Source organism: Rattus rattus, chromosome 9 (assembly GCF_011064425.1).
Source record: "Rattus rattus isolate New Zealand chromosome 9, Rrattus_CSIRO_v1, whole genome shotgun sequence".
NCBI classification, from domain to species: Eukaryota; Metazoa; Chordata; class Mammalia; order Rodentia; family Muridae; genus Rattus; species Rattus rattus.
In genome coordinates this window covers 46,094,998-46,114,701 of record NC_046162.1, presented here as the reverse complement: position 1 = coordinate 46,114,701, position 19,704 = coordinate 46,094,998, and the positions used below count along the sequence as shown (strand labels likewise).

At 48.7% G+C, this 19,704-nt stretch overlaps 1 protein-coding gene across 1 annotated transcript in view; it reads left to right on the top strand.

Moving 5' to 3' along the window:
- Positions 1 to 1,862: 1,862 nt before the first annotated feature.
- Shisa6 (shisa family member 6) overlaps positions 1,863 to 19,704 on the top strand; it is a gene marked incomplete at its 5' end in the record, with an annotated part of 295,916 nt that continues 278,074 nt past the window's right edge. Inside the window, one exon of the mRNA XM_032914165.1 lies at positions 1,863 to 2,548. Coding sequence (XP_032770056.1) covers positions 1,863 to 2,548 — 686 coding nt within the window. The remainder of the gene's footprint in view (positions 2,549 to 19,704) is intronic.

Below are 19,704 nucleotides of genomic sequence, written 5' to 3'. Positions count from 1 at the left end.
AGGGATTGAGAATGAGTAGCACGTAGAGAGTTTCTAGACCAGTCTGCCAGTCTTCTCATCTCAGGTAAAAATGTCCCTCCGTGTCTTGGACTCTGGGTTTCAGCTCCAATTCATTTAACACCAGTTTTCCTGAATGCTGAGCGTTTGTTCGAGTCACACCCTGAGCGGGACTGAGTGGACGACCTCAGGGAAATTTCTCTGTTGCTATCGTTCCAACAGCCTGCCTCTGTCTCCCACCGAAGTCCTCAGGACTCCTGGCTGTCGGTTGCCGGCTTCTCAGTTCTCCCACCTTCTCCAAGAACGCACACCAAACGAAGACTCTGACTCCCTCTTGGGGCGGCCACATAGCTTAGGAAGTCAGACTCTTGGGTTTCCTTTCAGCCAACCTGGTCTCAGGGAATGCTTACTTCACTCTGGTCACAAGGGAACGCCTCTCCTGTCTCCCCTTAGCGGTAACGACAGAAGTATAGGGTTTCCCCAAAGGAATCTTTAAAATCTAGGTAGTTTTATTTTTATTTATTTATTTTTAAACTCTAGTCTTAACGCTAGAAAAAAAAAAGTTGGAGAAAAAGGCAATTCGCCAGGGCTGGAGTTATCTCATTCCTTCACCAGTGACGGAGGAGAAAGGAGTCTTAAGTTCATAGCACTAGGTGGCTCAATAGCCACTTGACCTCTGGCCTCAGTGTAGGAACCTGTGGCAATGGGCTTGACCTCTTATCTTGGCTGTGAACATCACCACTAGGGAGAGGCAGAGGCTTGCAGAAACCCCAACTTGCTTTCTGGCAGTGCAAAGACCAGACTGAACTAAAAGCGGGAGGTAAGGTGGAGGGGGGTCGGTAAGGGAGGGTTGGAAATACTTGACTGGAGGGCTGGAAGGACAATGCCAGACGACGTTTGACCCTGCCGCTAGCCAGCTCCAGAGGGCTCACTCTGGCCTTGCTCCCGGGTGTGGATAGCGGGGGTGAGCTCCCTCTTTGCCATCTTAGTCGCTTAACTGGTGTCCCGGCTTTGGTGACGCGAAGCTTCGAGGGGGAGTTGGGGGTGGGGGAGGCAAAGAGGAGTCCTGCCGTTCCCCAACCGGGCGCCCAGGCGTGGAAACGTGGGCAGCGGCGAGCGGCTGGCCTCCCTCCCCGCCCTCCCCGCGCAGCGCTCCCGCGTGTGCGGCTGTGTGAGTGCGTGTGTCTCCCTCTCCCTATCGCACACGCTCCGGCACTAGTACAGGCGGTTCCCGGCTCTGCTCACTCGCTCCGGCCGCTGCGCTCCCGCCTAGCCGCTGCCGCCGCCGCTGCAGTCGCAGCCGGGCATGGTGAGTGACTGAGGTGCAGCCGCGGAGCACCCGGGCTGCCCTTCGGACCCCAGCCTTAGCCGGCAGCACCGCCCCCGGGCCAGGCGGCCGGGTGGCTTCCCCAGGGGCTCTACGTGCGCCCTCGGGCCACCGTCCCAGCCGGGACGCACTCCTCGAGGGCTGAGCGCTCCTTCTCCGCTCGGCTGCCGGCTGCTCCCCGTACCCCGTGACCGCTGCCCCGTCTCGTCCCGCAGGACCTGCCCGGACGGGACCACAACGCCGCCGCCGCCGCCTCCGCCTCCGGGAGCCGCGCTTCGGGGCCGGCCTGAGCCGAGTCGCGCGGGGCCGCCGCTGCCGCGGGCGGGGATGGGGCTGCCGCCAGGCGCGCGGAGCCCGCAGGGGAGCGCGGAGCCGGCGCGCAGCCTGAAAGCCCGCGCAGCCCGCGCCCGGCCGCTCCGTGCGCTCCCACTGCCGCCTGCGCCTCGATGGCGCCATCTCCCCGCCGCTGACCGGTCCGCCTCGCCCTCCCAGCCCGCGCGGCCGCCCTCAGGCCCGGCCAGCCTCCTGGGGCAGCGGCCTGCAGCCCCGCGTCCGCCCGCGCCCTCCCGCCCGGCCCCCGGCGCTGCGCCGCCTCCTGCTGTCGCCTCTGCTGCTGTCGCTGCTGCTGTCGCTCGCGTCCCTGCACCTGCCGCCCGGCGCAGACGCCGCCCGTGGCCGCGCCGCTAACCGGACCCTGAGCGCGGGAGCCGTCGGAGGTCGGCGAGCGGGGAGCGCCCTGGCCCGAGGCGACCGCGAGCTCAACAGCACCGCCCGTGGGTCCGGCGTCCCGGAGGCGGGCAGCCGGCGGGGACAGTCCGCAGCGGCGGCGGCGGCGGCGGCCAGCGCGACTGTTACTTACGAGACGTGCTGGGGCTACTACGACGTGAGCGGCCAGTACGACAAGGAGTTCGAGTGCAACAACAGCGAGAGCGGCTACCTGTACTGCTGCGGCACCTGCTACTATCGCTTCTGCTGTAAGAAGCGCCACGAGAAGCTGGACCAGCGCCAGTGCACCAACTACCAAAGCCCGGTATGGGTGCAGACGCCCAGCACCAAGGTAGTGTCGCCGGGGCCCGAGAACAAGTACGACCCGGAGAAGGACAAGACCAACTTTACCGTCTACATCACTTGCGGGGTGATCGCCTTCGTCATCGTGGCGGGTGTCTTCGCCAAGGTCTCCTATGACAAGGCCCACCGCCCTCCGCGAGAGATGAACATCCACAGGTGAGAGGCGCCACTGGGTGCCTGCCTCGGGTCCTCAGGCCTCGCCCAGCTCTTAACATAGCCCCTGGCCCAGTGCTCTCTTGCATACTTCTCCCCTTCTAAGTCACTTCTACCTTTGCTTCCTTTAGGAGCAATAGGCTCTCCCGCATTCCCTGGGAAGCAGCTAGGTACGCTTTTGGCGTTAGAGGGATTTGCAACACAAAGTACCCATCAACGGAGTTTCAGATCTTCAAGGATAAGAATTTCCCAAATTTCCCAATCCCTAGGCTCTGTTTTTCCGCGGTGCTCAGACACTTTACTATGGGCTGTACCGTGCTTATTTTGTTGTTGCTGTTGTTTTTGTATTTTTTTTTTTTAAAACTGGAGTGCCGCTCTAATATACAGAACAGAGCAGTGTGAGCACCTCACCGAAAAGAAGAGCAAGAGGGTTAGTGTGAGGGGGGATGGTCCCAGGTGTTAAGTGCAGGATGCTATGGAAAGGGTGGTCACCTCTGCTGGGGAGAAGGTTCCCCCATTGCGTGTTGACAGAGCACAGAGGGTAAGTCTTCCAGTGGGGTGTTTGTTTTTCCTGATGAGGCTGGAGGACTTCTCCCAGGGCAGACCTCATCCAGGCCATCTTTTACTGCACGCACGGTAAAGACAGGGAGGACTGTCCCCTTCCAAAATGTGTAACAGGAGCTGAAAACCTGACAGTCCATCGCTTCACTCTGATTTCCTTCCACCCGTGTCTCTGGCTCCCAGGGAGATCATTGGAAAGTCAAAGCCAAAGGGATAACAGGAGCCCAGCCTCTCCTTTAGGAACTGCACAGGCAGAGGATGCGGAGTCAGCTGTGCTTCCAGCGTCCCCGTGAAGATGAATGGTTGGATGTGGCTCCAATGAAAGCCCTGCCCCAGGAAACACTCCATTTCTGGCACCGAGTGGGCACTGCCCTATTTCCCAGGCACAGCCCCCAGTCCACTGCTTGTGAGGTGACCCACCAAGCCCGGCCTGATCCATCCACCTTTACCTCGTGTCTGCACATTGCTCATTATTCCCATGGCTTGAAAACCTCCCGTTACCGCTCTGAACATTAATCACCCCTACCTTGCTAAAAAGAGGGAGGAAGGCAGAAATTTCTAGGCATGCTGAAAGAGCTGAATCTGCCTGCCCCTCCCCCTGATCTAGTAGGTGTTGGGAGAAGATGTCAAGGACTAGACTTGGGTGCACTCTAGAGGGAGCATCCCTTCTTAACCCCTCATTACCTGACCTTGTTGTCACAGTCTTCCTTTAGCTACTCCCAGCATGGGCTTACTCAGCATCCCTTTGGCCTGGAACTAGATTGCTATGTAGAAGATGGGCACTGCGAACAAAATACCACTGTGGCAAGACACCACTTCCTAGGAGTTTGTTTGGTCTGGCAATGAATTTTCTCTTGGCTCAGCTGGCAAAGCAAAGCCTGGCTCAGGGGTAGGTGCTTTTCTGAAGCAGATGTGTGCCACTGTTCCTCCTCTGTCACCTCTGACTCAGGCCTCAGGGACTCTTCTCTTCTCTCCTGTCTTGTTTCAGCAAACCCATGCTGACTCTTACCACTTTCTAGTTGATCCTCACAAGCATCTCTTGTGGTTTCTCTCTGCCTCCTCCACTTCTCCTCCCCCCCTCCTGCACTCTCCCTCCTCCGCCCTGACTTATTCAGTTTGTTCATCTCTGCTTATGTTGGTAAAGTTGTGGCCTCAGAGATTAAAGTCAGATTAAAGCCCCGTGAAAACTGATATCGCCATGTGGTTCTGGAGAAGTCACTTGTTCTTGATGTTCCTTTCTTCTTCTCCACCTATTCTTTCTGTCCCACATGGGGGGAGGGGGCAGTTACTGGGGATGGGAGAAGGAGAGAGTGAACCTTGGGAAAAGAGCTGACTGGATTTCATGCCTAGGACCATTATGTAAATATGCGATGTTTCTCCCTCAAATTCACCTCCTGATTTCATTCAGTTCACAGCACCTCTCCAGCAGCTGCAGCCTCGCCTGATGGGTGCTTCAGAGACCATCATTCTGGTACTGGGTGGATAGGGGACAATGCTTATCAGTGTTTGTCAGCAGGTGGGGATTGGGGGTAGGAGGTCAGTGGTCATTAAGGACACTCAGGAGTGACCTTGAGCAGGTTAGGGGACTTCTTTTTCAGTTCTGGCAAGATAGCATATGTCCTGGACCTCTTCCTTCCAAGTGTGTCAGGGTGAGTGTCCACATTGCTCTCCCATGCTCCTCTGGACGGGAGTGGGAGGGGCTCATCTTCCTCTGCTTATACCTCAGAAGCCATTGCTTGCCACGCCTGGGTGGGGATGAGCAGTTGTGTCGTCTGTGTTGTTAGAGAGGCAAGGTAGGGGGAAGGGATGGTGCTGTAGGAGATATGGATTCCCAGTAATGAGTTTTTCCTAGGGAAAGTGGCGGGGGCGGGGCGAGAATGTTCACGGTCAGAGGTCAAGTAGGGAGATAGGATGTGCTTCAGTTTCCTGCCTTTTGAAGTAGTGCAGCCTCGATGTGCCCTTACAGAAAGGGAGAGCAGAGCTGTTGTGTGTGAGCCTCCCTGAAGATAGGCAGACTTGCCCTTCCTGCTCTGGGGCAAGTGGACCTGAGTGTGAGGGAGTTTCAGTGAGGAAGGCCTCACTGCAAAGGGATACTGTGGGAGTTTGAGAAAAGATGGAAGAGGGATAGGCCATCTGCTCTGCTGTGGTGCTCAAGGCTGGGTAGCCCTCTGCTTGCCGTACGCATGTGCATTCCTCGTGGGTCTTGCATCTCTCTCTCCCTTGCAGGGAAGAGCAGAGTTTGCTTTTTCTAGAAGTGATTAGCCCTCACTAGCATGATTCCGAGTGGGAGGTCAGTGTCCGGAGGGGAAATAGCCAGCTCTCTGGAGATTCTGACAGGAAGGCCTGCGGGAATGATGTGGACACACCCATATCCAGCTGCTGTGGCTCTGGGGAGGAGAAAGCGATGTTAGACCTGGATGAGGGTGTCTCACTTTCCAGGCTGGAACCCCAGGTCTATTAGAGGCTATATCCTTTCCTCATCCCTGCTTTAGAAGTTCCTGGGTTAAGGCTGGAATCACAGGCATCTCCAGATAGTCATGTTTCCTGACTGCCCCTGAGGTTGTTACCTGGGTCTGTTTGCCCAGGGAATGATGGCTTTGTCCTCCAGGAGTATGGGCTCTGCCGAGCATCCAGCCTAGGTGGCTGGCCCCTTTTGACATTCTATTCTGCCCTTTAGCTGTCTCACATCCAACACATCCCAACCTATTCTTCCTCCTCACCATGAGCTGATTCATTAATGTCTTGGAGATGGGAAATCACTCTAAGGAGGAACCATGTGACTCCTTTTTTAAGTGGCTAATTAACAGATGGATTAGGATGGTGTTAAGACGCTGTAGACACAGTTGGTGAAGTCAGAGGTGCCTCTACAGGGCTGGGGATATGATGGGAGGTGGGCAGGGAAGATGGGAAGGCTGTTCAGAGAAGCAGAGCCTGGGTATATGTCATCAGGAGAAGAGGAGGGTATTCGGAGTTAACTCATCTGAAGCGTCCGTCTCCGAATTTCTACAGTAGGTCAGAGGAGACTTTGCTTTGCCTTGTCTCCGTCTGGAAGTCAATTACCAGCCAGGAGAGCTCCACTTTCCTTTGCACACCATCACTGCTGTAACAGGACCACTCCAGAGCTGAGCAAGTGAAGAACCCTTTCTGAATACCAGGAGACAAACTGTCAAACCCTCTCAAATCCTCCAGTTTTTGAAGTGAGCTTTCCATAATGAATTGATCTGAACACAGCCAGCTTTTTTTTTTTACTCCAAATACAGAAGGTTGGAGGGAAAGGGGAAAAAAAATCTTGCTTTGGGCTGAAATCCTTTACCCTTTTCACGTCTCTTTTTCCCTGTGAGTTAAAAAAAAAAAAGTGCATACCGCATACAGAAGTTTTATGAAGGAAGGTTAGGGCCAGGACCCCAGGAAGGCAGAAAGAGGATAACAAAACTAAGAAAGAGAGAAAGAGATTGGACAAAAGGTTGATGGTTATCTCGGAAGGGACAGAGCCGCACTACGGACACTCCCACAGGCGTGGTTTCGTTATGGTTCTTGGATGTATGTGGTTACACTGCAAATGAGTCTGCTCACCTTCAAGAGGGCAAGAAATGGTTCAAAGTTCAAAGCACACTCCCTTGACACTCAGGCTAACAGACTTTATTCTTGCTTTTAGCAGCACAACCATGCAAACGCTCCTCGACTCTCCGGAGACCTTGGCGACACTCCAGGGTCAGGTCGCTCGCAGCCTTCGAGTTTCTTTTCTACCCTGTCTACAGGCTCAGGAGACTTGCACGTCTGCCCCACCCTGTCCTGTCCCAGAGTACATTCACTTCAAGGAATCTGCTGCTAAGAGACTGAGGGCTTTCCCTTAGTTCTAGTCTCCTAAAGCACCTGTAGAAGACAAAATGTAATTCATTGTTTTCAGCTGACCTGAAGGAGCGATTGCATTGACTGGGGTGTTGGTTTAGATCAGTTGTGCAGAAAGCCACAGTTAAGACATCTGAAATGTGCAGTGATTAAATGAGGTCAGCTATCACAGACAGACAGACATTCCTACATATAAATAGGTAGTGATACCTAAAAGAACTTCCCCTATCTAGTTCCATTGGCTGAGTTTTCAAAGGCCTGGAAGGATATGATTTAGGTCTTAATTTTTATAGCCTGGGAGAGCCTCTACCTACTGCATGTAGGAGTTAGCTTTCTGCTCCTGGCTGTCACAGTCGCCAGCTTCCTTCTTCCCTAGGTCCATCGTGTCACCTCAACTTTCTAAATAGCCTGTGTCTGAGATCGTCAGACTCAAGTGCACTTTGCCTTACAGATTTGTCATGTTCTTTGGCCATATATGCTTTGTGAGATCACAAAGTCATGGTTTGCCGTTATGGCTGCGTAAGATGTCTCTGGGGGAGAGGGACTCACAATGGGATACACAGGGACCTAGGCTACCTTCATCGCAAACACACCTTCGGTGGTGATTCTCTTCCTCTTTACTTTAAAAGACTTACGTTCATGATTTTTCCCTGAGTTGCATTCATGACTTCCTATTTGTACTGATCTCATTGGCAGACATTTAGAGGGGGAAGAAGGCTGAGCATGGAGAGTTTACCAGCAAATCCTAACAGGATTCAAGGCCCATGACCACGAGCCTCTAGTAGGCTTATTGTAAAACCAATCAAGGCAGATTGTTAACTCTATTTTTTTATGTTTTTTTTTTCCTATAAGTGAAAGCAAAGTCTTAGGAAAAGGCAGACTAACATTCTATTATTTTTCCATCAGGTTCAGAATCATGAGCTTATTCCTACAAGCAATCTCACTCTGTAATTTTATAAGTGAGCTATTTGAAATCAACAGAGCATAGGTCACAGTGACACGTGTCCCAGCTGCTAGTTGAGTTAGCCTTCGCTCAAAGCCCTGGTGTCCAGACCCTAGGCCCAGGCTTGGCCTCCTCCTCTTCATCAAAGCATTGTTTTATGCCTGGTTCTTAGTCACCAGCAAATAACTTTAGATAGCTGGAGATGTGAGTGAGTGACAGTTGTTTTTTTTTCCCCACTTCCCGGACCTGGCTCTTGAGTCTTGCTGGCCTCTGTGTTTCCATCCACCAACCGGATTTCTTTCGATTGTCCCTGGTCGGTCTTTTTATACAGTTTCTCCGCGTTCTTTTCTAAAGGGCAATAACCTGATTTAAGCATAATCCTTTAATAAGATGTGAGTAATGCAGACTGTTGAAGAAGGAAAATACAGCATAGGCCAAAGGAGGGTGGACGAGGGCAGGGAAACACTGAATAACAGTGTGGGTAGAAGTCTGAAATTAAAAACGTGGCTCTGGGTGTTTCTGCTCTCATCTGGAGGTGGGGAAAGTTGTTGAGACTTATCATGTCAGTGAAGATCTTTGGGGCGTGCAAGTGTCTGTCTGTCTGTCTGTCTCTTTGCCGGCCTGCCTGCCTGTCCGTCCAGAATTGGCCTCCAGGTATATGTAAGATCACCCTTTGAGACACAAGATCACAGTTCTCTGCTCTGGATCAAGAAACCATCAGCCGGGGGTGGGGGTTGGGGTCGGGTGGGGTGGTGGAGAAACCATCAGCCAATGGAGCTGGAAGTGTGGGCCGGTCATTATATGAGATGAATCTCTATGGCATGATGCCTGAGGGCTTTACGTTAGAAAAGTCAGATCCTCCCTTTGGAAGAACGGGTGTGTCTGTGTATATCGAATTCTCTTTCTCAGTGGTCTCCTTGAGAGGCCGCGTGCCCCTAGCACTTCTCTTGGAAATATTTGAGACTCTACGTCCGGTCACGTTGGCTTTCTGTAACCACAACTTATTTTCACCCTCCCAGGGAGATCTGGTTTATTTTAGCAGTAACAAGTCATGGATCAGGTTGGTGAATGGACAAGATGATGGGAAACTACAGTGCCTTCACTAACGAGAGCCACTAGGAGTAGCATTTCTACTATCTTAAAAGGTAGGAAGGACCAGAGGAGGACAGAGCCCCTTACCTGCCGTGACGGTGCAGACAGGGCTGCTTCTCACGGAACAAGATTAGTACCGCTTAGGCTAGACCAGTTTCAAGTGACAGCAGTGTGCTTGCTGGGCAAGCTGTGGGATAGTTGGGAAGGAAGACAAAGGAAAGGAGTTGAATATGCATCAAACATTTCAGATAACTGCTCAAAAAGAGTGGAAAAAAAGAATGTCCCACATTTCTGCATAAAATAGTAGACAGATCGCTCAATTTAGCTTCCTGCTTTGATACTGAGGGTAAAGGGACCCAGTTTCTTTGGGATGCATGCAGGGAGGAAACCTGGGATCAGAGCCCTGTTCACTGCCCTGTGCTCTCTGTCACAGGGCCACCGCCTCTGCAATTCTGTATTCAGATGGGGTTACCACTTGGGTCGGACTGCATAGAGATTTGCAGATCCACGGAGATGAGACTGCCGCAGCATTTCTAGAAGATTCATAACAACCATTCTTCATGGCTGCCTTCTTCCCATGCCCCCCAAATAGATATTTATGGGATAGGGTTGGTTGGGGCCAGAGAGTGGGCTGACTGAACCAAGAGCAAGTGGCAGGGAAGCACCCACTGCAGTCTATGAAGTTGGGGACAGTCATGATTGTGCTGTCGCAGATAAGTACTTTCCCCCACTCTCAGTCAGTGGTTGGGGGAAAGTGGGGGCCTAGGCATATATATCAGTCCCATGGCTCCTCCAATATGTGGCAGCCTCTTTTAAACACCTTTGAGGGAGTCCGTTCCACTATAAACTTGGGTAGTGGGTGTCAAAAGGTAGGAGTTTTTCCTGCAAGCAATTTCCACTCTTATCATCTGTGAAACTCAGGAAAGCTGTGAGGCCCTGAGGTTTCAGTTGGATGAGGTCTCAAGCAATAGTGCATGAAAACTTACTATGCTCCAGGAGTCCTGATCTGCATCTGCCAAGCCAAGTCTTACTGTACCCCTGCCCTCAACCCTCAGAGTGTAGAGCCCTATTTTACAGATGAGGAAGCCTACTCAGAGAGGCATGACTTGCCCAAGGCCAGGCTACCAGTATGCCACTCATCCCTGTCTTCCTTTAGGGTCCAGAAAAATCAGTCTTCCCCCTTCCTAAGAGAATGAGAGATAGCCCCAAATGCATAAGAAAGCCCCTCCACCTGCCTTTGGGCCAACTTGTCACCATAAAGGACAATAGGGCCAGTGACCTCTTATCCAGGGCTAGTAACACCCCTGCTTAGACTGCATGTGAGGTACAGAGGTGCCCAGAACAGTGAGAGGGTCTTGTTTCAAGGGTGGATACTGTTGGCTTAGATCGTGAAGACATACAAAGATGTGTAAGAATCGAGAAGAAACCTTGAAGTTCATTGAGGGAAAAACAAAAGGAACCCAACCCCTTGTGTGGTTCAGAAAGAAGCCCTGGGCAATTGTGCATGAGTCATAGGCTCGGAGAGAGATGAGAGGAGCTAGGAAGTGGAGGAAAGATTTGGTCTAGGGAGAGGATGAACCTCAGGGCACCCCCAGTTTTAATTACGGAGGACTGCAGCTTGCTAACCGGTCCATTTATCATAGTCCCTCTCCACCCCACTTCCCCATTTATAACACCCGATGCTGCACATACAAAAGAGCTGCAGCCAATTCTCTCACACCCATTCGAGTTATATCCTTTCTCACTTCTGTCCCACTAACTGTGCAAACTCCAGACTTGCTGCTTCTACAGGACCAGGTCATAGGCCCTGAGAAGGCACAGGAGGAGGGAGGAATCCTGACACATCCTAAAGGCCACAGTGGGGTGTGGCCTTCATTCAGCTCTTAAGTCTAAGTGTCAGCATGGGGCCCACATCCTTGGTCTGTAGTACCTTAGCAGGGATACGGGAGCCAAGTCTCTAAACATGGAAGTTGTTACAGTAGCCTCCGGAAACCTAGCTCTGCACAGCTCTGGTTTGGTCCTCTTGCTTACTTCCAGCCTTTTGCCTTCCTAGGATCCTCCTTGCCTAACGTCACTGTTGCTGTCTCCAGTGCACTATCAAGGCTTTGGGTGGCTAGAACCTTGGCCCTGTTCCCTAAAGTTGGTAGAAGAGTCTTTGCTTCCTGTTAGCCTTCTCAAGCATGCTTGCTCTCCCTTGGGCTTTTGGCATTTGGTTTCATGTCCTGTTCCTATTAGCTTCTGCATTAAAGTCTCATTAATCAGGACACCTGTCTTCTGGACATGTTTATTGTTCTCCAAGCCAAATGTCCTCTTCTGGGAAATGTGGGTTCCACCCTTCTCCCTCTTCCTGCACTCCAGGGAACTTGAACCCCGGAATGGGCTATTAATTAGGTACAATCTGAGAAAGCCTTATATAACTCTTCCATTGCCTCCTTTCCTACATTCCGAGGCTTAAGACCTTTGCTGGGTTTAGTAGATGGGTTCAGGGGAGAGAGAAGCAACAGTTGTTGGGAAGTGTGTGTTTGTTTTTCCAGTTCTGGAGTCAGGGTCAGATTTCAGCAGGAGAGTTGCGAGCTCACACTGACTGCTCTTTCAGAGGGTGAATGAGGTTCACATCAAGCCACCTCCATGGAGTGATTGGCAGGAGACTAGTCTAGATGCTGATGCTGCTTCAGAACAGGAGGAAGACTACGGAGCATTGCCCTCCTGGTCTGCTCCTAGTTGGCTGTCTCTGACTTATTACCATGTCAAGAAAGCTGCCTGGAGTGCCCTGGGAGGAACGGCCCATAGGTTTCAGGAGCCAGTAGAGGTCATTTCTGGTTAGATGACCCACAGCCAGGACACATGCAGTGAGTATCTCTTCTCTGGAAACTGGAGCATTTGCAAAGAGGACTATCAGGTCTTTAAGCCAAGAATCTGCTGCGTTTCTGTCTTCTTTTTGAAGTCACAACAGTAAAATGTATCTTCTTGTGACTTTCCATGTCTCTTCTGCTATCATCGCTTTTTCATTTCTCCCTCTCTTGACTCCTGGTCACTTCTGTCTTGTCTTTCTAACCCCTACTTTCTCCAGCTCTTCTTCCTAAATCCATCCAGCTGTGGCCTCATTAAATAGCATCAATTCAGATACCACTAATTCAAATTTTATCCAAATTGGACCAGGACAAAATTGTTTTTACTTCTCTCGTCTGATAGAAAGCTACGATGAACAGATTAATAGCTCAGATAAGATTGCAAAGTCTGTGCAGGGCACGTGCACTACAGAGGACAGATTGTCTGAGCCAGCCAGGTAGACAGTTGGCATGTTAAGGACCAATTGTTCATAGTTATTCAATAAAGTAACTTCTAACGATCGATTTTATTTTATTGTTTTTAAATTTTATTTAAAATACCACAATGGCTCAAGGAATAGTAAGAATGTTATTTCCTGGCTTAGGCCCATTTTCAGCTATTCTGAGAGCAGAAGCAGGATGATCACAAGTTCAAAGGCCTACCTGGGCTGTAGAGTGAGTTTGAGCAATTTAGTGAGATCCTATCTCAGACTAAAAAGTCGAAGACAGCAGCTGGGAATAAAGTACTTGCCTGGGATGCATTGTCCCAGGTGGAATCCTAGTATTGTGCCCAGGTGGACGCATGCACATACAGTTTTACCCTGAATGTGTTTGGTAATTTCATTCCTGTATCACCTCCCCAAATTGCTACCGAATGAGTGTTGCTCGACTCCCTTCAAAACGCCATTTGAACTCCCTCCAGGGACTCGCTCAGATTTTCTCTTGTTTCTTTTATCATTTCATTTTCTCCTGTTCTTAGAGTCCACAGCTTTTTCAGCTTTGAGAAATTGTGTTTGTTTACGCTGTCATAGCTGTAGGACCCTGTGAGGAAAACGTCTCAGCAGCCAATTTCAGACAATGGACCCTACTTATGGGAGACAGAGGCTCTTTGTTCCCTTTGAGGGTCTTGCTCAGTGGCCTGGGGTGTGTAAATCATTGTCCTAACACCATTGTTTGGAGGAGGCAGCTTCACACCTCCTGTAGGAATGACCTGAAAGCATTCAGCAGGCTTCCTTGCCTCTCTGGATAAGGCACTTTGACATCCTTCCCTTCATCTGCATATATATACATATTCTCCAGGGACAGATAACAGAGCTCTTTCTCTTACTTTGGGGGTTGTCATTCATTCTTTCCTGCCTTGAAACATTTTCTGAATGTCAAGATAGGGAGCCACTTCCATCACTCCATCTCTCTGATCTTGGTGCGTCCTTTCGTCCCTCTGGTCTATTAACAGGATGTAGGATAAGGGAGAATACACTGTAGTGGTATGGACTTCTAGGGCTCATTCTGACCCCAGAACACCTGGGAACGTCAGGCTGACAGGTGACATCTCAGTTAAAAGAGCAGCATCCCTGGGGATGGAGGAGAATGTACTTTTCCTTATACATCCCTGTATTCTTATCCTGTAGTCCTTGTTGAAGGACAAAAATATCCTTTGCAAAAGGCCTCATAATAATGCTTGGTTTTAGCATGTTTATCTTGCAGATACTCTTGTCAGAAAGGGACTCAGAATGCCTTTTAGGTCTCTTCTCTCTGGACATTACCTCCTCTCCTCTTGGGGTGTAAGTGTTCATTTATTCACCTATTCTGCAGACAGTCTGGTCTACTCTTAGAATGCATTTTTAGTTGACGTTCATGGGGAACCCAAACTGAATCTTCCCCTTTACAAGACTGCAAAGCATCTCATAGGCAGCAGTCACCCATCATCTCCTCAGTATCCATCATTTGAATCAATATCCATATCCGTGAGTCTTCCCACGGGACCTGGCTTTAAGTCTCTCTAGTTCTGCAGAGACCATCTATCTACCACAATAACCGCACATCTTCCAAACTCAGCTTAAAGATCCAAAGGGTTCTTTAGGGAAGAAAAAAGAAGCTCAAGGAAGTAACTCTTCTTGGTTGCAAGTTCCATTAATAGGGCTGGTCGAGAAGTGTCAGCTTCATTTGGTTAAACTGGAAGAGTGCCCAGCATAATGTAAACTACTGAGTGACCAACTGAATAACATTCACACGAATATTATTTACTGGAGCGTGAAAATGATAATGTGTATACTTTTTTTTAAAGAAGGAAAAGATGGATAGATAAATACAAAAAGGAAGAAAAAAGAGAGAAGCAAGAGAAACTGAATACTTTATAGAAAATACTTGCTTAGTCAAGTTGATAGGTTTGTCCAACCCAGCCCCTGAAGAAATCCAAGGATTTGCTCCTGTGGTGGGTCCTCTGGCTCTCTATGGGCCTTTATCCTGATGCTCCCTTGTATGACAGACAGTACACGATCTGATCTGTAATGGCCTAGTGCAGAAGAACGCACACTGTCTTTGCACCTGCCTCTCCAGGTCCAAGTACAGGGTTCAGAAACACCTGCTGTGCGAGCATGTAGGCTTCTTGTCATTAGGCCATGGTGGGACATGTGGTCTGTGGGTGATCCCTTCCAAGATGACCGTGCCACAGCAAGACCACGTGATTGGAGAGTGTTCTAGTCAGCTTTGTTGGATCATTCTCCGTGACTTCTCTCTTCCACCTGGGCTATGCTTGTGTTTCTCTAGGCTGAGCCCACTTAAGATTTAGTCAAATATTTATTTAGCTTCCATTGTAAATGTTTCACTAATATTAACTAATTTAATAATCTTCACGATAATCTTAAGAGGTAGATGATACTAATTTTCGCCCTATTACTTGTACTTAATTTTTAAATGAGGAAACAGAGCCATGGGAGTATAAGTAGCTGTCTGATGATCATTAGTGTATGAACTGGCCACTATTCCAAAGTAGGGTCCCTGTTTAGAATCCCAGTATTTAGCCACCAGTCTGTGTTTTGCTCACCTAGAGACTGAGGTCTTTTAGCAGAAGCAATAAGGAAAACAAAACAGAACAGAACATCAAAACCAATAGAAAAACTGAATGTACAATAAATTCGTACGCCACATGCAGATGCTTTTATAAACTCACCTGTCATGTGATGGGTTTGTGGTTATACCAACACATCTGGGTAACAGTTCTCCCCCTGCCCCCAGGCCCCAGGCCTCCACTTTCAGTTAGCCAGTAACAACAGTTGACATAATCAAATCTGATTCATTCTCAGATCATCCAAAGATTTCTGGAAGGTCTGTTCGGTCTTGATGCTTCTGTGTTTCATAGACTATAGATAAATTTGCATTATGGTTTCTGAGTTCCGGAAGAAATACATGGAGATGGTGCGTTTGGGAATGGGTTTTCAGACTCTGCAGACTCCTGGCTGGTCACCTGTTAAGAGCCTTACATCGGGCAGCAGTAACTGGCCCTACTTACTTGAAAAACATAACAAGCAGGCCGCCCTTTCCTTGCAGAGATGTTTACTGGCCGTGATGAATTCCAATTGTGCCGGGGACAACTCAGACCTGCAGAACAGCTCAATGCAGATGCATAGACATTGTTAACCAACAAATGAGATCCCGCATCCATTCTATGCCTCTGTGTGAGAAGAGCGGTCTTGTGCACACACAAAGCCAGCAGCTGTGTTTTCAAGTGGACTGTGCGAGAACTGGGAATAGGGAGAAATAAATTAAGCCATTCTCCTTGGTCCGAGGTTATTAAAAATATGTTCATTTCAGTTGTCCTGACTGCAGATTTTGGAGGATAAAAACACTCTGACTGCCCAGAAGAGAATGTCAAAGGAGAGGTCAAAGAGGACACCAGCTTGTCCTTAAGTTTAGTGCCAGGAAGAGCTCAGTTATCTGGAACTCAAATAACTGGAATCCTTTACCTGGATTAGAGCATCTATCTGTACATTACTTCTAGGAAAACGGAAAAGAAGCTATGAGAGATTTTCAGAAAAAATGAAAGTCAAATTCCATACTCTGCCTTGCAGTTTTGTCAATGAGTTCCCTTTCCTGAACGATACACTTTGCTTTCTCTGTGAGAAGGACCAACATGATGAGTGATGGCCCCTCTCATCAAGAACTCTAATTCATCATGACAACAGAAGAGAATTAATTGTATTCTTTTACAGGGGCAAGGATGTCTTGAGAAAATACTTCAGAAATCAGGAGCATTCTGAGTCGTCCTCAGGACTGAGGACATTAGCTTCAGTAGTTTCTTTGCTGACTAATCTACTTCAGCCTTTTACAAACCTTCACCGCAGCCTCAGTTTCTTCCCGTTCTCTCCCCAAAGGAGAAGGGCACGGCTGGGATCTGCCTGTCCATCTAGCCTTGCTCTTGGTGTGGAACAATTTACTGGACTGCAGCTGAGCATATTTTCTTCCTTTATGGGGCTTAAGCACTTATGTGACTCACCCAAATGTAGCTGCTACTAAATGCCATGTGTATTATTTCCAGGGTCCCCATTAATGGGGTGTTAATAGAAAAAAAGGACTTACAAGATGAGATAGGGGGTCCCAGGTTTCCATGTCATCAAAAATCTAAAGTTTCATTTTGTGTTCTGTTGGCACAGTTGTTTTTAAACTTGGAAATTCATGAAGGCCAGGGGACCAGAACTTGGCAAAGCAGTACTTAGCTTCCCATTCTGGCGTCCAGCAGAGCAGCGATCTAATGAGGTGTAGTGGCACCTGGATAGGATTTCATTTGACCGAAAGGTTAGCTGCTAAAATCTGTGATGTTTCATCCTGGACAGTGTTAATGACTCACAGTGACAAGTAGACCCGAGCAGATAAGAGGTCCACTAAGGATTGAATACTCTGAAAAGCTTTATTGTTCATGGACCATGGAAGGGTCAGAAGCGGCTAAAACTGTGTTCGGGAGACTGGAAGGAAGGATGGATAGATCAGTGAGTGAACAGGATTAATGAATGTGTGGGTGAGTGAGTGAATGAATGAACAGGTGGGGAGATAGATGAGTGGGTAGATGAATGCACTGGGTGGTTAGGTAGATGAGTGGAGCATAGATGAATAGCTGGGCACATAGAAGAATGGTTGGGTACATGAATGAGAGGATGGACCAATGGTTAGACAAGTAGGTAGAATGGATGGATGGGTTGGAAAGTGAATGGATGGATATAGGTGAATGAATAAGTTAGTTAGGTAAAAATTTAACCTAGTGAGTATCTGGGCTTGACCCAGTCATTACTAATTGCATCTACATGCTCACCCATCACCTGCCATTTGCTAACTAGAAGGCCATAGTGTAAAAGTAATTTTATTCACCTGATGTGAATTGTCACCTCAGAGGCTTACTGCCTCAGTCAAGTAACCTAGGCCTAGTCCTGGAGACTTCTAACCTCTATGCCACGAATCTAGGCCAAGAATGTTTTCAGCCTCTGAGATTTACAGCTGAATAAGCTCACCCTTTCTTGTTCCTTCTCATCTCTGGCTGGCTGGTTCAACTCAGCTGTTCTGGTTCAAACTTCTCTCCAAGCTGACTGATTCAATCTGGCCTCTCTCTCAGCCTCTGACTGAATTACTCTGCTTGGCCTCATTGAACTCTGGCAATCTGGTCTAATCTTCTGGCTCCTTCTCATTCCCTGTCTCATTCATCTTCACCTGTGTCTAGCTTGTTCTCTCTTTAACCTCTCTCTGTAAAACTCTCCTGGTAAAACTGCCTCCTCCTTCTCTCTGCCCCTGCTCTTTATAAATATCTGGGTAAAATTGTCTCCTCCCTTCCTTTCTGCATTGCCCTTCAAGTGGCTTCCCCTTCCTCTCTCTTCTCATGAGAGTTGCGTGTATCCTATTCTGTCAAATCTCTCTCTGATTTGTCACTTTGTCTGCCACTCAACTAGATAGCACTTCCAACCCTGGTGCTTCTTTCTACAAACTAGCTTTACCTTCATTGTTCAGGATTAAAGGTGTGTACTAAGGATGTGTCTATATCACAGTCAGAGGGATTAAAGGTGTGTGCCAAGGTGTGAGCCACATTACAACTAGAAACAGGATTTTTTTTTTCCCCAGTAAACAACACGGTCTCAGGGTTTACAGTGTGATGAAATATCCTGCAACGTAACAGTGGCTCCTGATTATCAATTTAAAAGGCCTAGAGTCATCTGGGATGGGGGAACCTCAGTTGAAAAAAAAAAGTCTTCATCTGATTGACTTGTAGGCAAGCTTGTGGGAGCATTTTCTTGTCTAATGATTGATGGAGAGAGCCTAGCCACTCTATTTTTTTTTTTTCGGGGCTGGGGACCGAACCCAGGGCCTTGCGTTTGCTAGGCAAGAGCTCTACCACTGAGCTCAATCCCCAACCCCGAGGCCAGCCACTCTAGATAGTGTTACCTATGGGCAGGCGTGTCCTAGGTTGTATAAGACAAGCTGAGCAAGTTATAGGGAGCAAGCCAGTAAGCAGCATCCTTCCATGGACTCTGCTTCCATTCCTGTCTCCAAGTTCTTGCCTTTATTTCCCTCAATGATGGACTGTGATTGGAAAACATAAGCTAATAAACCCTTTTCTTCCCAAGTTGCTTTTGAGTCTTAGCGTTTATGACAGAAAACAAAAACAATAGCAGTATAAAAACAAAACAAACAACAACAACACACACACACACACACACACACACAAGCAAACTTGGACCCAGGCCCATCTGGCGAGAGCAGAAAAAAGTCATTAAAGAGGAGAGTGAGACACATGTAAGAGGTCGTCTCTGGGTAACAGAAGATACCCAGGCTCAACTCAGAAGCACACATTGAATTTTTGTTCCATTTATTAGAGTACTGAGCTAAGTCTTAGTCTTAATCAATAGTAAAATTTAGAGTACTATAGCTGTAAATGTTACAGTGCTAGAAGCAAAGGCAGGAGGGCACACTCAGGTCTAAGTGCTGTTCAAAGGTAAGGTGGCATTTCCACCCTCCCGATGACTAAAGCAATGCCTTGGACTGAAGAGGGCCCATGTTTCCTGGCCCAAGTGATCAGAATTGGATTGTTTCCAATTAATTGACCCTCTCCCATGAAGCATGCACAGTAGGAAACTGTAGGAGAGGAGGGAATAGTGAAATCAGCAAGAAAATGGATTTTTAAGGAAAGAGTTCCTTGCCTTGAATGTTAGTGCAGTCAGCATGATGGACAGGGAAAGAGGGTCGGGGTGAAGGTGTTCTGCAAGTTTCCAGATGAAGTACATTTGTCCTCACCTGTGATGGGCACCAGGTTCCTGGTGCGGTGGAGCCTTGCCCTTGCTCCCTCACATGGTCAGCTGTCTGTCTTTCCCTCTGGGTTTCCTTCTTTCTAAGCTCCAGTCTCTGAATATATTTTTTGGAATAGCTTTCTATCCACGTTTCCTTGAGACCATTGACAACATTACTCAAGATTTTAAGCAAATAAATAAACCGGTCTTGACCCAAATCACTCATTTGCTAATTGTTTCTGCATGCCCAGATATCACCTGGCATTTGCCAAATTAGCAGGCCCAGCTGGAGAGAACAGGAAGCAGCTCTGAATTGTGCGGCTCTCTCTCTCTCTCTCTCTCTCTCTCTCTCTCTCTCTCTCTCTCTCTCTCTCTCTCTCTCGCTCTCTTGTGTGTGTGGCTGTGTGTGTGTGTGTGTGTGTGTGTGTCAGTCTCTCTGTCAGTCAGTCTGTCTGTCTGTCTGTCTCCCTCCTCTCTCCTGCCCTGGCTTCTGGTCTGAATCTCTCCTTCTTCCCTCCCCTCCCCTCTCCTCTCTTCCCCTCCTGTTCCCTCTCATATCCCACTTTCCTCCTGTTCTAACTCCTAACTCTAACTCTTTCCCCGACTGGTTACTTTTTCCTTGCT